Genomic DNA, 19,584 nt, shown 5'->3' on the forward strand with positions numbered 1-19,584 from the left:
ACTTAGAGAAAAGAAAGTGGATGAAAAGATTTATAATTTAAAATTTAAAAAAACACACTATATTTATCTAAAAGGAGCATCCTTTTAAATGACAAAGAATAAACCCTTATAATTATTATCTCTGCCACGGATAAGATTCACCTTGATTTAGGCTAAGGAAACTCAACATGCGAACAATATTAAAGTAGCCTTTTATTATAAAGAAAGCAAGTTCTACTCTTCCTCTTTCACCCCCTTCTATGTTTGGTGAAAATTTTGGCCCCTTTTCTTAATTTATATATTTATTTTTTACATAACCTAAGCACGTGGAGCGTGGAACTATCTTACTTTTTCACCTTGTTTATAACTAGCTAAGTTAACTGGTTCATTTATCTTCATAATATATTAAACGAAGTTTTATTCTTCTAGATGCACCATTCCGTCCAGTAAAATTTAGGAGATAATACAAAACAGGAAATATGCATATAAATGTAAGCAAAAGTAACCTAAGTTGTAATTGAAAGGGTACCCCAGATATGACAAAAAGGGTAGACTTGGTTCCCTTAAACTAATCAACGGGCTTATCCTAAGGGAAAAATTTCTTATAAGATAACGACTAAAGAAATATAGGGTTGCTTTCAAATGACATATACATATTCATATATATTAGTGTCAGTTTCGATATGATGAAGTATTTGCTACCACGTCCTCTAATAAACAAAGGCCATAGCCAATCTGTCAATATGAATCCCCATTTTTAAAGGGCATTCCCCGTTCTCTCACCTCCTTCTTCCCCGTTTACTTTCCTTCTATTCTGTGTAATCAATAGCTAACCCTTTTCCATGCTTCGCTAGCCACAATTATCACCATCGTCAAAATCTCACCACCTTCTGGTGGGATCAAGGGTCAAGATTACAAACCCACCACAGTTACCAAGTTCCAAATCTCAAGAAAATGGATAGTAAGTTATTCAGCAACAACAGCAACCGTTATATCAATAAGGAACAAGAAGAAACTGACGTATTAGCTCAGGAAAACATTGCCGAGTCCCCTCCTTCTTCCACCATGTTTAACATGGATGGCTTGGTTCCTTCCCCAACTAATTCTTCACTTAAGAAAAGGTTAGTATTCCAGCCATATATACTAATTACACAATTAACTAGTGTGAATTAATGAAAGGGTTAAATGGTTTTTTTTTTTTTTTTTTTTTTTTTTAAAATGAAGCAGGCGAGCCATACAAAAGAGGGTGGTGCAAATCCCAATTAAGGAAACAGAAGGGTCTAGGCTTAAAGGAGAGAGCAACACTCCACCGTCCGATTCATGGGCATGGAGAAAATACGGACAGAAACCCATCAAAGGTTCCCCTTATCCCAGGTAATCAATTATTAAGTAGTAGTAATAATAATGATAATGATAATAGTAATGATTTTCCATAAAATGATCATCATTGATTTGAACCAATAAGATTCTATTACTCGTGTTTGGTTTTTTTAAGGTTTGTGAGTGAAGAATTGGTGACAAGAAACTGAACTCGTGTAACGGTTGTTTGTTTTGTGAATTGTTGTTGTTGTTGTTGTCGTTGGAGTTGGGACAACAGAGGGTACTACAGGTGTAGCAGTTCCAAGGGGTGTCCGGCAAGGAAACAAGTTGAAAGGAGCCACGTGGACCCCACCATGCTCGTCGTTACTTACTCCTCCGACCATAACCACCCTTGGCCAGTTTCTAGAAACCACCATCACTCCTCCTCCTCCTCCGCCGCCGCTAAACCCACTAAAAAACCCGAACCCGAACCGGAGGTCGTTGCGGAACCGGAACCCGAACCGGAGGATAATAAGTTTGCGGACCTCGCCGGGGACGAGTTGGGGTGGTTTGGCGAGATGGAGACGACGACGTCGTCGGCGGTTCTGGAGAGCCCGATAATGGCGGAGTACGACGCTGACGTGGCGTCGGTGTTATTGCCAATGAGAGAAGAGGACGAGTCTCTGTTCGCAGACCTCGGGGAACTGCCGGAGTGCTCGGTGGTGTTCAGGCGGGGAATGGTGGTGGAGCGCCGGCGGTACAGGGCGCCGTGGTGTGGGACCACAAGTTGAGGGACAAAGCAAGAGAGAGACCAACAAAAGAGTTGCCTGTTTGACACGTTCTTCGTTTCAGCACAAGAAAAAGATACCCAATTTTTATTTTCAGATTTTATTTTATTTTTTTGTTGACTACTACTTGGTTGAGAGTAGAAAAAAGAAAAAGGAAAATAGAAAAAGTAGGGGATAGTGATGAATAAAGACAGATTGGGGTTGGGGTGGAAGCTGAAGTTGAAGGGGTAGTTGGAGGATGTATGTGTGAGTGTGGTATCCCCAACTTGGTTGTAATTAGCATAACTTGTCCGGCCATTTGAACAGCCTGCACCATGTTTCAAGATATTTTATGTGGACCACCCCACCTCTTCTTCACTAATTTCTCATTTTTTATAACAATATATCAAGGGTTTTGCATTTGTTATTTAACATAACACAACAAAATTTTTTATACATAATATTTTGTGGGGCTTGTATTTTTTGAAAAAAAAAAATTACGACACGTAAAACGAATTTCTATAACATTACACAATCACTTTTCCTACGACATAACTCTTATAAAACTCGTATATTAACGGAGAATTGTTTGCTCACGTCGCTTCATGTCCTGCACATACATGGAAACTGCCACCGGCATTTTTTCTTTTTCTTTTTTAAAGAAAAAGTGGGTCCCACGAAATTTTTTGTTTTAGCATAACCTAACAAATTTTTTCTACAATAATATTCTTATAAAATCCTATATTAATTCCCCGATTTTATTAATTGTTTTCAAGATATTTCATGGGGACCCCATGCTCTTAAAATTAACAAAATGTTCTTACGTATAAAGGGGTCTATTCCCTTCTTCTTATTTTCCTAATATTGTAGTATTTATAAATTTTAAATTAAATGTTATAAAAATTGAGAGTCAACTTGTACTTTTATATTATTTGGTCTATTATTTTTTCAAAAACTAATATACTATTTCCTCTTTTTGGAAGGAGTGCTGAAGTAAATCTCACATTTAAATTATGATATTTATGACAAAATTTCACTTTATTATCATTTTTCCATCTTTTTATGAATGGCTCTCCCTCTTTGTCTTGTTTGAATTTGTCTCTGATTGTGTATTTAGTTTTTCCATTAAATCACTATTAGTGTTAATGAGTTTGAAACTTTAAATAGTATGAAAAAGGTAATATATTTAATTTTTTGTATTGTGATTGTTATATATGCATTTTAACGAGCTGTCTCATTTATGTAGAGGAAAAAAGATGAAGAAATATAATTAAAAAAGAAGAAGAAAATAGAAAAACTTATCACTTGCTAATTGCTATTAAATATCTTGAAAAACTTGCAGATTATTTTGGTATCATCTAATGAATAAAATAGAATATTCATTGTTTTCATTATTGAATTTCATTTCATTACTTTTTTTTATGAAGAAACAAAAATATACACAATTTTGAGAGTTGGTTCAAATGACAATTCGAACCTCAAAGATGAATAAATTGTTACGAGCGAACGAGCACACACAATTGCAAAATAGAAAAGAGAGAAAGGAAAAAAGAATAAAGATACAGATTTACACACATAGATTTTTTTCAAGTACACAGACACAATCATAAAATAAAAAAAATAGAATGGGACCCTTGTTGGCTTTCTTTGCATCTGGCCAACAAGGGTTGTCATTTGAATACAAAATATAAGTCATACCCAACACAAATTGCCAAAAGAACATGGATTGAATCATAAAGATGACATTTTAGGCAAGATTTAGATAATTGACACGTCACTTGACTCAATATTAGTTTCATATTTATGTGGGTCCCTTTTTTTACGTGAATCATAGAGATACCCGAAAGATCTCACTCGCCCAATAATTAAGGTTACTGAATTCAAAAAGAAAAAATATGCACGAAATAATTGCTTAAGACCCAAGGGATAAATGCATTAAAGAAAATGGAGAGGGTGCCATCTCAAAATAGTATTTTTGAACTCTCTTCCTCCACCACCAAGACCCTTCTAAGGGAGACATTTTGGTAATTATGTAAAAACAAGAAATGGATGGGGATTTGAAGGGAATTATGTAAAAAGACATGGATTTAAATAGAACCACATTTTTTCAATTTGGGAAAAGGGGAGTACCGACTTTGGAACTCCCGCTAAAGAGAAAAAAAAAATCCCTTTTAAGGGCTATCATCTGGTCTCATGCAATTGACTTTGGTCTATTTTTGTAAGAAAATTTTATCTCCTACAACATAAGAGACATTATATATATATATGGTAAAATTATTTCTGCACCCGCTTTACGTACAGTAACGACAGGTGTATGGTTATGCTTTCCCACATTTAATGCTTTTATCCTTTGTATGGTTATGACTCCCCGCATTTAATGCTTTCAAGTATATATAGAGCAAGTATTTGATTGTTGCATGTACTGCAGCTGCAGATATATAAACCCTTATATATATATATATGGAAAAAATATTTCTACAGCCACTTTAGATAAGGTTATCTACAGCTACCTCAAAATTACGTCGTTTTGATTAATGAATGGTGTTTCAGTAAAATTGATATGATAAAAGAAAAATTACGAAAACACCCTTCATTAATTCACCTAAAATTACAGAAACACCTTACATTAATCAAAACGACGTAGTTTTAGGATAGCTGTAGATAACTTTATCTAAAGTGGCTGTAGAAATATTTACGCATATATATATATATGGGCAGATCCTTTGATAATGGTGTCAAACAAAAAGTTTGGCATCTCATTTGAGTGCTGTTAGATCAAAACAAATCAATTTGTCACATGATTACAAATCAGAGTCGTTAGATCAAGATAAGATCAATAACTCTTGGATGAGATGTTAAACTTTTTCTTTGACACAGATATGTGTGTGTTGGAGATTTTTTTTTTTAGGAGGGGGTGTCAAACTTTTTCCTCATGCTTTTAAAAAGTTATAAACCTCTTCTATAATATGAAAATTATTCAAACATTAAAAGAAAAAAAAAATCTACATCATTTGACTTTGTCATTTAACGGCAGAACATCATGTATTATAATGTTGGTGGACAAATTTGTCAGAGTTGCGAAGAGAAATTTTTATTTGCTTCCGGAGTAAGAGAGTGTAACCGTAGTTAGACATTTTATTTTGTATTTCACCAAATATTTTTATAAGCATTAATTTTTCAGACACTAGCGCGATTAAGAGATCCTTCCACCAGTGTTACACAATTTATTGACTAAAAGATGTATAAGAAGCCATTTTTTTTCTTTCATGGACGTTCACTTACTTAAATAAATTAAAGAAAGAGAGGGGCTACCTGATAGGCCTATGTATGGTCTATTATTTCAACAGAGGTATCTTAGTACTGTAGGCCCTAAGTTATTCCTGGGTAGCCCATTTTCTAAAAACAGGTATCATAATGAGATTACCTTAATAGGTGCTCTGAGCAGCTCTGCAGCACAAACAGAGTCTGTTTCAAGTGGTAAGGCCCAATACTCTGAGACCAATAACTGGAGTCCCTATAATCTCTTCTCTATGTATTTGTTCTTTTCGGAAGTTCAAATTATTTTGTTGATGCTTCAATATTCTGGGCTGCAAGTTCATGAAACATGAGAACACTATACTGTTTTTGTCAAGTAAAAATAGTTATTCATGACTAAAAAGGTTAAAAGAGAAAAAAAAATAGTTGATATTTTTTTGTGGTAGAAATATTCAATCACCAATAATAGCCTCATAAGGCTTTTGCATGATGTTATATTCTACCAATAATCCTACCCTAGACTCTATTTGGTTGTTGGCAACGTTTATTCATTGTGGATGCTGATTACACAATTCAGCGCCTTTAGATGCAAGAAGAAAAGTCTAATTGCAGTGATATTTTGCTCTTTTTCCATATGATCGCATTCATTAATATTCTTATTACTTTTAGTACCATTACATGTAAGTCATTCCCTTAATCATGCATTCATTCCTATTAGCTATCTTTAAGATGGCCTATGCAGTTCTAAGCATATTTTTCTTTCAGACCCCGATCTACAATCATCACATTGAGAATTTAAAAAAACTCCCTAAGCTCCTTCAATTTTTTAACTCAATAGTTTTTACCTTTCATTGCTTAGAGGAAATCATATTAAATCCATTCAAGTAAGTGACAGAAAGTCATTTCATCATTCCCTCCTCCCCTTCTTTTTATGTTCTATCATTGAAATTTTTTGAGAGGGAGGCAAATTCCAAACAAAATTTTCCAACATGAAAAAACTTTCAGAGGCATCATGCTTAACCATCATTATTGGCACCCGGGCAGTTAGTGAAATGATGCTAAAATTTTCTCCATGTAGGGTTTTAGGAAGCATATACCTCATGTTCATTTCATCTGTTTACCGAAAAGATGAAAACAAAATCTGACATTTTAACAGGAAAGAATAAAGAAATAGCAGACAAAGCTCCCCCATAATACACACAAAAACATAAAACAAATGGGAAAAAGATTAAAAGCCATTTTTACATAACCCCTCAAGGAGAAAACCAAATATAGTTAAATATGTTATATAAAAATGAAAAGCTGAAAATATAAGAGGAAAAAGGGTACAATATGGACTAGTTGCCGGCAAGCGTTGTCAGAATTTTGGTCAAACTATCAACTCTCTGTGCATTCTTAATTCATTCAATAAATAAATGGACTTAATTCCATCTTAATTTCATGTCTATAAATTACTGAAACAATTGACCTGTATAGTATAAGCACAAAAATCGAATATTATCTTTACAGAATAGCTATTATTTTGCATTATGATATATAGGTGAACAGAATGGGTATCCCAGAAATCATTAGCCTCAGCCTAACATCTACACATGCTTCTGTGCTAACCAACAACCTATATGGAAAAGCTACAGGATAACCAACGAAGTAGGGCCAGGCCACATTAGAGTTTGTATATTCCTCCATTAACACCAAAGAGTGGTTTCCTCAAATATATTTAAATGCAGGATCATACAACAAACTGAAACACTTGTCATTCAAACACCAAACAAGAATCTCAATATCTCATATTATGGTGCTCACGACCTATCTATGATTGCATACAGCCATACACGTCCTTGTCAGAGTTCCCACCTTCTGCATCATTAGCCCCTCTTGAAATTTGTCTCCTTTTCAAATGCTACATCACTCCTAACCTGTATTTTCATTATCTCACACACACCACATTGGAATATTATCATTGTTCAATTTTTCTTTTGCCAATTGCTCCATACCCCTTGAGTGAAATGCTAGCTAAAACCAATGTTTCCCATGACACCTCTCCACAAAAGGTTGTTCAAGTTCAACTTGTCCCTAAGTCTGTATCTGATAGGTTGCTGGAGAAGTTCTATGATGAGTCACAGTTTGACTTTGATTATGAACAAAGTGGGTTATGGTCTCCTCTAGTTTCACGCACAGTGTTCTTGAGCTCACCAGAGGGGATATTCACTGAGCAAGAAATGCTTGAAAGACTCAGAAGCAGAAATGCAAGAAGTCATAACAAAAAAACCAGAGTCTGTTTCAGTGTACTAGGATACTTTTTTCTCTGTTCCATCGGTTCCAAGTGGTAGATATCATTTCTTTTGCTTCTTTCTTTCTGAATTTGCACTGAAAAATTTTACCTTATCCTTTTGCAGGTGTTGTGTTGTTCCTGACAGTGAATGTAAAGAAAGTAGGAAGATAATCAGGTGGGGGCGAGAGCAACGTGTTCGATCCTGTATCATTTTTGGAAGGGTTTAAAGTCTTAATCCTGAATAAGATTGTTCTTGTGAAAAATACATATGGTTTATTAAAAAAAAAAAAAAAAAAATAGGAAGATTTCCCTTCCCAAACACTGTTTCTTGTTAATTAGAATACAAAGAAAATCCAAAATTTCCCTATGATTGTAATATCATATTCACAGGAATTTATATGTATTTCTTTTATTTTTCTCTTGCTAAACATGATGTATAAGTATATGTTCATTTTTATAAGAAGCATATATAATATCAAATCTTTTTTGAGGAGATTCCTATGGTGTACCTTTGTGGGGTCCATTTGCCAAACTAACATGCTCTAACGTGTATGGTTCATTGAATACGCTAATAGCCATATGTTTTTTGATATTGGATTGTTTCCATTCAACACAATTGCTCTTCCTGCTTTTAAGATGCTTTCAAAAAACACGTTGTAACGATGCAATGTTATAGAAAAAGCATCCATACATTATCTTTATTGTTCTGACACAATGGGCCCGTGCCATTTTGTCCAAATTTTTTTCAAAAGCACGAAGGGACATGTGAGACTGTTACCACCACCACAATTCTATACACAATGCTTTTAATTTCTTAAAATCAATTTTTAACTTCCAAAAAATCCTAAGATGTCTAGAAACACCTTGGGTCTTTTTCCAAACATCATGAAATAATGGTTTTCTCAAGATAACTACTTCGAATCAAAACATGAGCATTATGAACTTCAATACTTTATTTTAGTTCAATTCTGGGACCCCACTAATCAATGGTTAGAGGCATTAGATATTTGATATTATTCAATTCTGGAAGTCCCATACGTCACGATGGTTTTCTCGGGAAAACAACTTGGAATAACTAGTGGAGCATTTTGTTTTACGCCTACCTTGTACAATGTTTATAAGCCAGACTAGTAAAGAAGTTAGAGTAAAAAAATACGTGAGAAACGTTTAAAAAGTAGATTTGCTAAAGCTAAATTTTTTTTTCCTTCTTTATATCTTGTATTTTATACCCCAAATTTATTTAATGAATAACTTATACAGATAATACCCAATTTAGTGGAACTATTATTAAATCAGAATGGTGAGATGATGATAAACAATGGCCAATTCAGACTTCTTCAACAAAGTTTTATGTCCTTTCTATAGTGGAATGGTAACTTTCCCATGTAAGAAATTTCCCATTAATCTCATTGAACTTTATGTGCACCATAGTCCTTTAAGGAGATATTCCAGTTGAGGACCTGCAGTTGATCCACCTGGGACAAATTGCACTGTTTGAAAGAGAATTTTACATTGCCCATCTGGATCAGTTAAAGAATACATGGAAGAAGGTGAATGTTACTTGTGCTTGATTACCATCCTCTTCTTCATTGCCATGTTTGGTTCATTTCACAACACCAATGACTGCAAAATGATTGAGCTTTGGATTACAAACAAATGGGGGAGATGTGGAAATTGAAATTTGCCCTCAAGAAACAAGTATATTTGGAACTCACAGGTCCACCAAGTTTGAAGAATTTCTGTTCCTGGAATCACACAGTCAAATTTCCAACCTTGAGAAGTGTACTCATAAAAGGATGCTCCAAAATGAAGGTATTTTGTCCAGCCTTTCTGGCCACTCCTTGGTTGACAAGATAGTTGAAGTGTATAAAGAACTTTGAGAGGGCAATCTTATAATGTTCATTGAAAAAGGCAACCACCAATTCCCAGATTATTTCACACATTTATGGAGTAAATCTTACATGCACATGTTTTATGAAAAAACAGAAGTACTGTTTTACGAATATGATTCCAAAGCACTTGAAAAATATTAACATCACCTATTTATGAAAAGTTCGATATTATAAATTGAGAGTAATCCAAATTCCACCCCAAACTGTTTTCACAATACATATAGAGCTATTCAGGAACTGGAGATTATGATAGTAAGCAGTAACAGCAACACAAATTATTGAAAATTTCAAATAAGCAAGTGTGTTGACTATTACTAAAGGACTAAAATCAGAAACTCATGAGAAGAAAAACAAAACCAAATGGAATGAAACAAAAATTGAGAGTATAAAGTTCAATCTTGATTTAACTTAAAGTAACTTTCTAACCCAAAACCTATTTAACTAGCTCATGAGCATTTTTCATCGTGAAACCCCTCGCACTGTCATTTGAATGAGTGCACTGTCCTCAGCAGGGTAAACCATCATGTGCCTGAACCCTCTGTAGCACACTGAATGCTCACCAACCTCACCACATCTCTCTCATCACCTTTTTTCTGATAACATCCAAAACGATCATATGCATAAAAGATAATAGAACACTTGGGTTCACTGAGGTAGAAAGACTAAAACAAGTAATCAAGATAATTACAAAATCATTTCCATTCAAGTACTTGGGAAGTGAGTATAATTAGTTAGGTCCATGACAAATTTGTTTTCAACTCCAATCTCTTCGACAATATGATGTGCTTTGGAACAGTCAATTCCGCATAAACTAGCTCTTTCATCTAGGTGTATATGATTTCACATTAGTAGCACTCACATAACGTTTGTATGCTCTTCAACGCTGTTAATTGTAAATAGTTTACTAGTTGAATTAGTTTGACAAGAAGTTCAAAACATGGCTAGATAGCGAGAGAAAATATAAACATGGGCCTCGAGTCCAAATGGCAACTACAGCAATTTTTCTTCTCCACTATACGGGGGTACGTATACCTGAATTCTTAAAAAAAAACGATAGCTTTTGTTAGAGATCATGCTTTAGAAACTGCAATTTGATATTTTTAATTATTTAGGAGTCAGTTTTCATTATGTTTTAATGAGTTGTTATGTAGTGGGCAATTTACTTTTTTGCTTTAATGGGTAGTTATATAGTGAGCAATTTTCTTTTCTACTTTGATGAGAAGTTATGTAGTAGTGAGCAGTTTCTTTTTATTATTTTGCTTTATAAGTTGTATTGTCACACATCAATAAAATGTACTTCATTTCTAAAACCAACAACTGGTATCAAAGCTATCTTCCTAAAGGGATCTGTGTGTCAATTTGAGGCGCCATGGAAACTGAAGCGAATCTTACGTCAATTGCTCCGCCAGTATTTGATGGAGAAAACTACCCAATTTGGGAGGTACGCATGGAGACGTACTTGGAGGCGTTGGATCTTTGGGAAGCAGTGGAAGAGGACTATGAAATTCTGCCTCTTCCAGCTAATCCCACCATGGCACAAATAAAAGTGCAGAAGGAGAAGAAAACTAAGAAGTCAAAAGCAAAAGCCTGTTTGTTCGCTGCAGTTTCACCCACTATTTTCACTCGTATCATGACTTTGAAGTCAGCAAAGGAGATATGGGATTATCTCAAGACTGAATACAAGGGAGATGAACGCATTCGAGGAATGCAGGTGCTGAATCTAGTTCGCGACTTCGAGATGCAGAAGATGAAGAATGATGAATCTATTAAGGAGTATTCTGAGAGGCTTCTTAGTATAGCAAGCCGGATCAGATTGCTGGGCTCTTCTTTTCTAGAGTCAAGAATTGTTGAAAAGATCCTTGTAACCGTTCCTGAAAAATTTGAGGCCACAATTACATCCTTAGAGAATACTAAGGATATGTCAAGCATCACTCTTGCTGAATTGTTGAATGCTTTGCAAGCACAAGAGCAAAGAAGAGCCATGAGGCAAGAAGGTGTCATTGAAGGAGCTCTACCTGCAAAATATCATGAAGCTGGTAAAAATAAGAAAGTGCAAGAAGGTAATTCTGGTTCTTTTTCTTCAAGTAGCAGGAATGGAAATTCCAAGGGGAAATATCCTCCTTGTCACCATTGTGGGAAGAAAGGTCACCCTCCTTTCAAATGTTGGAGGAGGCCAGATGCAAAATGCTCCAAATGCAGCCAATTTGGGCATGAGGAAAACCAAACATTTTAAGATCAAGTTTTTCTTCTTAAGGGAAGTTCAGAAAGAAGGTGAAATCGTACTTGTCTACTGCAAGTCAGAAGACCAATGGGCAGACATATTCACAAAACCATTACCTACAAGCAAATTTGAAGATCTAAGGGAGAAGATTGGTGTTTGCAGCTCCAAAAGCAAGGAGGAGTGTTAGAGATCATGCTTTAGAAACTGCAATTTGATATTTTTAATTATTTAGGAGTCAGTTTTCATTATGTTTTAATGAGTTGTTATGTAGTGGGCAATTTACTTTTTTGCTTTAATGGGTAGTTATATAGTGAGCAATTTTCTTTTCTACTTTGATGAGAAGTTATGTAGTAGTGAGCAGTTTCTTTTTATTATTTTGCTTTATAAGTTGTATTGTCACACATCAATAAAATGTACTTCATTTCTAAAACCAACAGCTTTGTCTTCTTACAGTTTGGATATAAAGATTAAATGAATATGAAAATTCTCTGCGTTCCTATCTGCTAGAGCAAATGAGGAAAAGGAAACTATGTTTATAAGCACAAAGAATATACATGCATCTCGCAAGGTAAGGTTCATGTCTAACTTGGTTTAAAAAGCATCACAGATTTGTATAGTTTAGGTTTCTTTGGATACAAAGATTATGTGCAGCTCAATATGTACTCATATCAGCAATATTCATAGCTGAACTGCAATGCAGGAACACTAATTAAACAGGAATAGGGTTTTGTTGGAGGGCTTCCTTCCCAGTAATGCCTTCTTTTAAATTTTTAAAATATGTGTCATAGTCCTTTTCTGGAGGAGGGTTTGCTGGATCCACAGTAAATGGCTCGCTAAATGGAACAACACTTTTGACCTGAAATATATATAGATTATTAGTTTGCAAACTAAGTGAGACTGTCAGTAATCAAAGTACTAGATTCATTTACAAAGGGAAAAATAGTTCATCTCAATCTTAAACAATTACATGCACTTCGGTGCATATAAAAACAGTAGAGCTGAAGTTCACATTGCATCTCAAAAACGTAAATATACTAAATAAATTATGAAAAAATATTGAGATAATAAAAAGGAAAAGGCTGACCTCAAATGTTTTGTCACATGCATAAGGGATTTCAAGTGCAGCTACACACATACGAGCAACCTCTTCCCTTGATATTTTACCCTATATTTTTTTCATTACATTTGCAAAATGAGAAGGTGCAAAATGGCTACTATATGGGAGTTGCAATGAATTACCAAACAAAAAAAAAGGAGGAGAAGAAGCAAGCAGAAATAGAGGACTTGAACTGAGAAAAATATCCATCATTTGTTTTCACAATACCGTAATATTATCTCCTTGATCAAAGATAAGGTCGGCTCCAGCAGGCTCCTCAGTTAATGCACAAGGCCTCACGATTACATAGGGAATGCCACTTTCTCGAAGTAAATCCTCACCCTGTTGCAGTATTAAACACTTTTAGCATATCAAGAAGTATGTGCCGCGGAAGTGGGGATTCCATAACTAAATAGGTTATGATAAACAATAAGGAGGTTCCTTGAGCATCCCCTTTTGGAGAAGGAATGATTCTCTTCTTCCGTAAACTTTGAATAATTCTTCAACACCAAGAACTCAGTGTAACACCCACTAAAATTAAAAAGACATGACTCACTCACCTAATTCCATTTACTCCAGCCACTTTTTTATTATTAATACCACATTAAGTCTCACTTGTGTCTAATTTTAGTAAGGAAGTATGTATTATATTAGTACTGCAAATTTACTCATAAACTTAAGTGAAAAAATGTCATAGTCTAACAGCCACTCAGAAATTACAGCAAATTTCAATGGTTGACCAATTACATAAACTACAATAATTCAACAAATGCTACTTGAGGACTTCGTATCAAACAAGATTCTGTCAAATGACGTTTCCACAGAGGCACATGCATCAGAAAATGCATAAAATGATAATAGTAATTATATTCACACATACGTTTTGCCTCACATGCTCCCATGTGAGATTAACCAACTGTCAAACGACTCAAACCTGATATAACCACAAATATACCTATATGTAATGTAACCAAAAATTTTAACCACAAATTTCCTGCCGTTTCCTTTTAAATTCATTGGTTGGTTATATATATGGTATATTATTGGTTGAATATGTTTGACATATGGTTACTAAACCATCCCCTGCCAGCTCAGCAAGTGGGCTAAGTGATTAAAACAGTTTGACAGCTGGTTAATTATTTCACATATGTTAGTTATGAGGGAAGCATTCAAATGATATATATGTAGAGAACACAGCAGCAAATATACACCATTTTTTAACAGCTAAAAACAATATATTTTAGCTCAACCTTTCAGAATTCTCATAACAAGTTGGTCATCAGCCTATTTAAACTCTATTCCTAAAACAGATTATTATCTGTACATTCCCAAGCAAGAAAATTACAATAAACACAATGAATATAAAAGATGCTAATAGATCAGCTTCAAGTTTCATGTATGAAAAAATCTTAACAACCAAAACCAGTTTTGCAGACCAGAGACCTATCAGACATCAATTTTTTGCAAACTGCAGACCTGAAAATTTGGTAATATATCTGTGCCAAACAAGGACCCATCACCAGGTTTGTACCTTTAGTTTAAATGTGAGGATATAATCCAGTTCCTTGTTTAATCGGACAGCAGGAGGCTGTTTACTTAGATCAAGTCCTGGCCTTTCAGGTCTGGTAACTCCTGCTGAGCTCACATGTACAAATCTAAATGACACAAAAAAGTGTACAACAACAGATTAAGCATATGACGAAAAAATGGAAGGGGAAGACAACCAAAAAGATAAGGCTGTACCTAGGTGTTATTGGATCCTTTATATATGCCCGTATGCTAGATACTGGAAGCTCAAATGGACCTTCCATGAAAGTTTCATTTAATTTACCGTCATATTCAAACTTGCTGAACATGAGCTGCAGAGAATTTTGCTTCATCGTTAAGAACCAGTGTGAGATATCGCTAAGCCAAAAGAGATAAAGAAATACTAACAGCAGAGCCGTGCCTGCAATGATGCAACATTGCTTGGATCAAATGGTGGAGCATCAGATACAGTTCTTGCACGAAACACAGGCCTCAGGGAAGAGAATGGCAATTGAATCTATGAAAGAGAAAAGAGAAAAACCCTTGAGAGTTGTTTTTAGATAATATAGAATGTAACTCATGCATTGGATGTTAACTACCAATTGCCATTTTCCTTTCTCAGTATTAAAGCCTGCAGTGTAACCAACAGTGTCCCAATCACGGCTTGTACGAACAATGACTTTATATCTATGCCCATCTCCTTTTAGACGGAACTCCAAACCATCATATGCAGAAAGATCCTCAGGTTCTGAGAAATTCTGAAAACCAATTATGTAAACTATCTCCTTTTTCAGAAAAGAACTTAGTTTCCCAAAGTAATTAGAATACAAAAGAAAAATCGATAAATCTGTTCATGACAAGCAACTATAATAACTACTAGTTCTAGGCTGGCAACACCAGAAGCTTAGAAATAGTTAGTCAGACACTCCAGTGACATGTATATTCACACTGTCAAAAATGAACAAGAAGATATTTCTGTACCAGTCTTCTAAAGAAACAAAAAGAAATCTCTCAACACTATCCAAAAGGACAAAAGAAAGAGAAAAAGGCACTGCTGTAGTCATTCCAAGACAAACTAATTCAGACTATTTAAAAATAAATCCAGAGCTTGAACTGGATGGCTATAACATATCCTGGTAAGTATCCCACTTTAAATCTTAAGTCATTAGGTGATATCCAAGAATAATTTTCATGTCTGACCTGCCTGTTATGATTGAAAGAATTAAATGAGAACAAGTGAACTGCTCTAAATGTGATAAATTTAGTAAAAGGACCGCTGAAATTCAATCCTCCAGTGTAGTTATAAAATATGTTGGTGGTTCAAACAATATTAATAAAATCGGGCTTCAGCTCCATTAATGTACCAAGAAAAAACATGAGTCAAATTAGTTCAAAATGTTACCTACTATTCCTATATAGTGGTCAAACTGAAACAAGTAGCAATTAAACATTATGTCATTGCCATTTGCCAGGCCTCATTGAAAAGTTAATATAAATAATTGCAGTTTACCTTTGTTCTGATACTTGTAAAGCCACCATTATTTGCTGTTGAAACAACACCTGAACTAGGCATACAGTTGTATTATTTTGAGCAGTAAACACAGAGGACAAGCAGTCCTAGTCACCAAAAAGTGCAGTCACATGCATTTGCAAGAATCTGACACATACCTTTAAAAACCCCAGTTGGTCCACCATCTTCACTACCTCTTGGATCAATTTGAAAAGTACTTTCACTAACTCCGCCCATTACCACATCATCTAAAGCACCCCAAGAAAGCTGTCTATAATTATCACCTACAAGGAATAAAGAAAAACAAATCTTATTAACAGGATGTGCAGAAAGTAAAACTAAAATTACTTGTGCTTGCACAAAAAATTACAAACCAACAGTAGTTGTATGCACTATAGCATGTTACAAGAACAAAGCCACTGCATGCAAGAGAGACAGTTTTCTGCTAATTCATGCTGCTGCATTCCGACTTGCAAGTTAATACTCAATCCAATATCCAAAGTGTCATGCTTTAAATTTTATTCCTACTATTAGCCTACGGGAACATGTCTTAGAGGTCATTAGCAAGCTAACTTGTGCATGAACCTCCCCAAGAAAAAAAATCAATTCGGTCTGTACTATTTTCCATTTTATGTTCAAGCACATAGTTTAGTTTGGTGGTAACTGGTCATTTATATGTTAAAAAATTAGTTCAGGCAATTAATAAGTTGAATCAATCACAACCAATTGTTATTGCCAAATGCCAACTAGGAATCTACCTTCAAATCCAAATAATAGCTTCCCCCTTCGAAGTCCAAGATTGTCCTTCACAGCCTTGATCAAATTTCTCATTCCTATGTACTCTACCTTTTCTGGTGAATCACCTTTTATCTGCTTTCAATAACCAGTGAGTAAGAAAAAAAGCTTCTAGAATTTTACACAATGAGCTTGCAAACCAGATGGACTTCCAAATTAAATAGACAAGAACAAATCTGACTCCAAAGATATTGTCAGAAAATCAGTTAGCTACCTCTGGCTCAAAGAACTTAATTCCCTGCACCATAAATAATTTCATTGTTAGAAATAATTATGAGAACTATCATAAAACTAAAAACAAATGAGAAAAGCAATAGGTTGATATAAGTCAATATTAACATACTCATTTCTCAGTGATAGATAAGCATTAATTTAAGTATAAGAAAAATGAAATTTCTACTGTCGTCGTAAAGCTAATGACATACTTGGCTATATTTTGCTCTGTCTGGAGTATCTCCTTCCTTAGGGCCAACAATGACAGAAACAGTATTGATCACTTTCTTCACTCCTTTAAAGTATTCACGGATCAAAGTGCTATCCTTTGTAATGTCTCCAACAACCTTAGTTTCAGCATAAAGGTCAGTTCAGTTGGAAGCAGAGGATGTAAGGGATAAAGAAACTATCATTTTTATGCAGTATGTTATATGCAATTACAAAATCAAAAATACAAATAACAGGAAAGTTCTGCATTGATGATCATTATCTTCCACCAACAAGTCTTGAAACTTTGGTATATCTTCCATGCAAAAATTAGTAAATAATTTGTAGATGGCTCAAAGTCAATCGGTTATCTCTTCCTACAAACACAATCCCCCAAACTAACATATATTCTCCATCATTGCTGGATCTGCCATATTTAGGTTCAATAATATCTATTTGTCAACAAAATGATAACTAAAAATCCAAGCTACCAATTTTTGGAAGAATATGAACCCAAAGAAAATTGTGCAAACTAAGAAAGTACATTTATATATTTGATTATTTGCAATGTATTTCAGTAAATTCACATAAAGTAACTCACCAAGTCAACATCTGAGCCTAACATCCTTCTTGCCTTCTCTTCATTTCTAACCTGATAATATTGATGCAGAAATTTAATATTTATTATGCATTGAATTCAATAACAAATTGAAAATTTCTATGCAAGGTAAGTCAAAAACAATACCAGTACTCGGACTGGAATTCCTTTCTTCCGTAATATGTCAACCACTCTTCGACCAACACCACCAGTAGCTCCAGCTACCAGGACAATATCAGAAGTTCCCATTGAGTTTACCGATTCACTTGGGGAAGGACCGGATAGTTTCTCAACTAGAAAGTCAAAGAACTTCACAGTTCAGAAATGATGAATACTCATTAGTTGATCCATACCAAGCTTTCTCTTTTTTAATTCTCTATTATTCTTTTGAGTTATACTAGTTAGAAATTGAACAAAATGTTACCTTAGCAGGAGATGGGGGTCCGTTGAAGAAATATAGTGTTTTTATAAATCTTCCAAAATCCCAACTTTGCTTTCCAGCTTCAGCTGATATGGTCGCTCTATATGTTCCAGCAGAGGCTCTGGTTGAGGTTCGTTCATAAATTAATGTCCGAGGTCTGCCATAAATCTGAAGAAATGGTTTAGGCAGTGTAGGTGATGCCAAAAAAGGGTGTGAAGATTTCTTACAGAACTTTCTTCCAGGCAATTTAGGGCCCTGCAGCAGCATGAATTATGAGAAGATAAAAAGATGAAGCAAAAATGAAATCAATGATAAAGAAGTACCAAACATTCACTAGCTATAATGAAGTTGGAAGTTTCAACTTCAGCAACAACAGCAATTAGAATCAGCATGCATGGATAGGGATAAGAATAAGAATGCTTCCAGTCCAATCATCAGTTCCACATACCAATTTTGAATTCAATTACAGGTAGCTTTTAACACTTACTACCAAAAATTTATTTAGAAATTCAGCAAAATTCAGAAAAGACATTAAATGAACTTCCCACATAACCACAAATTACAGAACAATAAGGGGGACAAAAAGATAATAGCAGACAACCTTTTTTGGGTTGGCTTTGTAAAAAACGAAAGATTCTAACTTGATGCAAGTTCTGTCCATCACATTCTAATCAACAATTACTTGATAGACTTGGTATGGAGTAGAAAAGTGATCAAAGTTTCAATAACAAGCTTCTATATTTTTATTTTTATTTTTATTTTGCAAAGACTTAAGAATGATACCTGAAAATTGAGAATAGAAGTGGAAGCAGGGGAAGAGAGAGTTGTGAAGCACAGTTCCATTTCGAAAGAAGCTGTAGACGTAAGCTCTCTAGTTATGGTTATGGTGATATTTGCGGTGTTAGGCTTCATATGAACCACAAACGCAACAACTGTTCATTTTAGGTGGCGTATCCTTTCTACTAATGTCAAAAGAATAAAAATAATTAATAAAATAATAAAAATTTAGTTTTTAATTCTTATTATTTTGTTATCCTTGTTTTACTTTCTTTTTTTTTTATTCATGACACATATATTCTTAAGTGCCTAGTTTATATAATTTTAAAAAAAAAATTATTCGCTAAATAATATTTCTATAACAGTATAATAAGTAAATTATAATTGAATAACTATGGTTTACCTGATAATAACCATTAATAAAATATAGATTTTATCTCTTATCAATTTATTATTTTATTAAAAATTTGTTTCAAATGTCAAAATAATAATAAAAATTATATTACTTCTTCTTTTTATTATTTTGTTGTCCTTGTTTTACCTTTTTTTCATGACATATTTTTGGTAAATATGACACATCTTTTTAAATGCCTAGTTAATATTATTTTATTTTATTTGCTAAACAGGATATTTATAAAAAAAATGTAATCACCGAAAAATAATTGAATAAGTATTGTTTACCTCAATATAACCATAAATGAAAGATAGTTATTATCCCATGAATTTGTTATGATAGTAAAAGGTAGTTCAGATCG

The 19,584-nt window shown here is 34.3% G+C and overlaps 2 protein-coding genes across 4 annotated transcripts; one reads left to right on the top strand and one right to left on the bottom strand.

Moving 5' to 3' along the window:
• The first annotated feature begins 730 nt into the window (after positions 1-730).
• LOC133308323 (probable WRKY transcription factor 65) lies at positions 731-2,418 on the top strand. Of its 2 annotated transcripts, none has more exons than XM_061508932.1 (3): positions 731-1,100; positions 1,204-1,353; positions 1,577-2,418. In XM_061508932.1, exons 1-3 carry the CDS (start codon positions 934-936, stop codon positions 2,067-2,069), a joined length of 810 nt encoding a protein of 269 aa, XP_061364916.1. In that variant the 5' UTR covers positions 731-933; the 3' UTR covers positions 2,070-2,418. The 2 variants fall into 2 exon arrangements, with proteins under 2 accessions (XP_061364916.1, XP_061364918.1); XM_061508934.1 differs by having other exon boundaries at positions 1,207-1,353.
• Positions 2,419-12,143: 9,725 nt separating this feature from the next.
• LOC133308314 (protein HIGH CHLOROPHYLL FLUORESCENCE PHENOTYPE 173, chloroplastic) lies at positions 12,144-18,960 on the bottom strand. Of its 2 annotated transcripts, XM_061508924.1 has the most exons (16): positions 18,836-18,960; positions 18,056-18,307; positions 17,779-17,940; positions 17,635-17,685; positions 17,039-17,173; positions 16,828-16,851; positions 16,577-16,688; positions 15,977-16,102; positions 15,819-15,868; positions 14,908-15,066; positions 14,730-14,825; positions 14,525-14,640; positions 14,313-14,436; positions 13,010-13,123; positions 12,770-12,850; positions 12,144-12,541 (listed from the first exon to the last, which is right to left on the bottom strand). In XM_061508924.1, the coding sequence occupies exons 1-16, from the start codon at positions 18,893-18,895 to the stop codon at positions 12,395-12,397; spliced, it is 1,809 nt and encodes a 602-aa protein (XP_061364908.1). In that variant the 5' UTR covers positions 18,896-18,960; the 3' UTR covers positions 12,144-12,394. The 2 variants fall into 2 exon arrangements, with proteins under 2 accessions (XP_061364908.1, XP_061364909.1); XM_061508925.1 differs by lacking the exon at positions 18,836-18,960 and having other exon boundaries at positions 12,147-12,541; positions 17,779-17,924; positions 18,056-18,191.
• Between the last annotated feature and the right edge of the window lie 624 nt (positions 18,961-19,584).

This window comes from Gastrolobium bilobum, unplaced genomic scaffold (assembly GCF_033153095.1).
Source record: "Gastrolobium bilobum isolate Gb01-03AN ecotype WA unplaced genomic scaffold, APGP_CSIRO_Gbil_v1 utg23824, whole genome shotgun sequence".
NCBI lineage: Eukaryota > Viridiplantae > Streptophyta > Magnoliopsida > Fabales > Fabaceae > Gastrolobium > Gastrolobium bilobum.

Excerpts from the sequence above, each read along its gene's own strand:
- LOC133308323 (XM_061508932.1), top strand. The coding sequence starts at position 934 with ATGGATAGTAAGTTATTCAGCAACAACAGCAACCGTTATATCAATAAG. Across the intron at positions 1,101-1,203 it reads AATTCTTCACTTAAGAAAAG|CAGGCGAGCCATACAAAAGA; the intron begins GTTAGTATTCCA and ends TTTAAAATGAAG. Across the intron at positions 1,354-1,576 it reads AAAGGTTCCCCTTATCCCAG|AGGGTACTACAGGTGTAGCA; the intron begins GTAATCAATTAT and ends TTGGGACAACAG.
- LOC133308314 (XM_061508924.1), bottom strand. The coding sequence starts at position 18,895 with ATGGAACTGTGCTTCACAACTCTCTCTTCCCCTGCTTCCACTTCTATT. Across the intron at positions 17,174-17,634 it reads TAGGCTCAGATGTTGACTTG|GTTGTTGGAGACATTACAAA; the intron begins GTGAGTTACTTT and ends GCTGAAACTAAG. Across the intron at positions 16,852-17,038 it reads ACAGAGCAAAATATAGCCAA|GGAATTAAGTTCTTTGAGCC; the intron begins GTATGTCATTAG and ends TTTATGGTGCAG.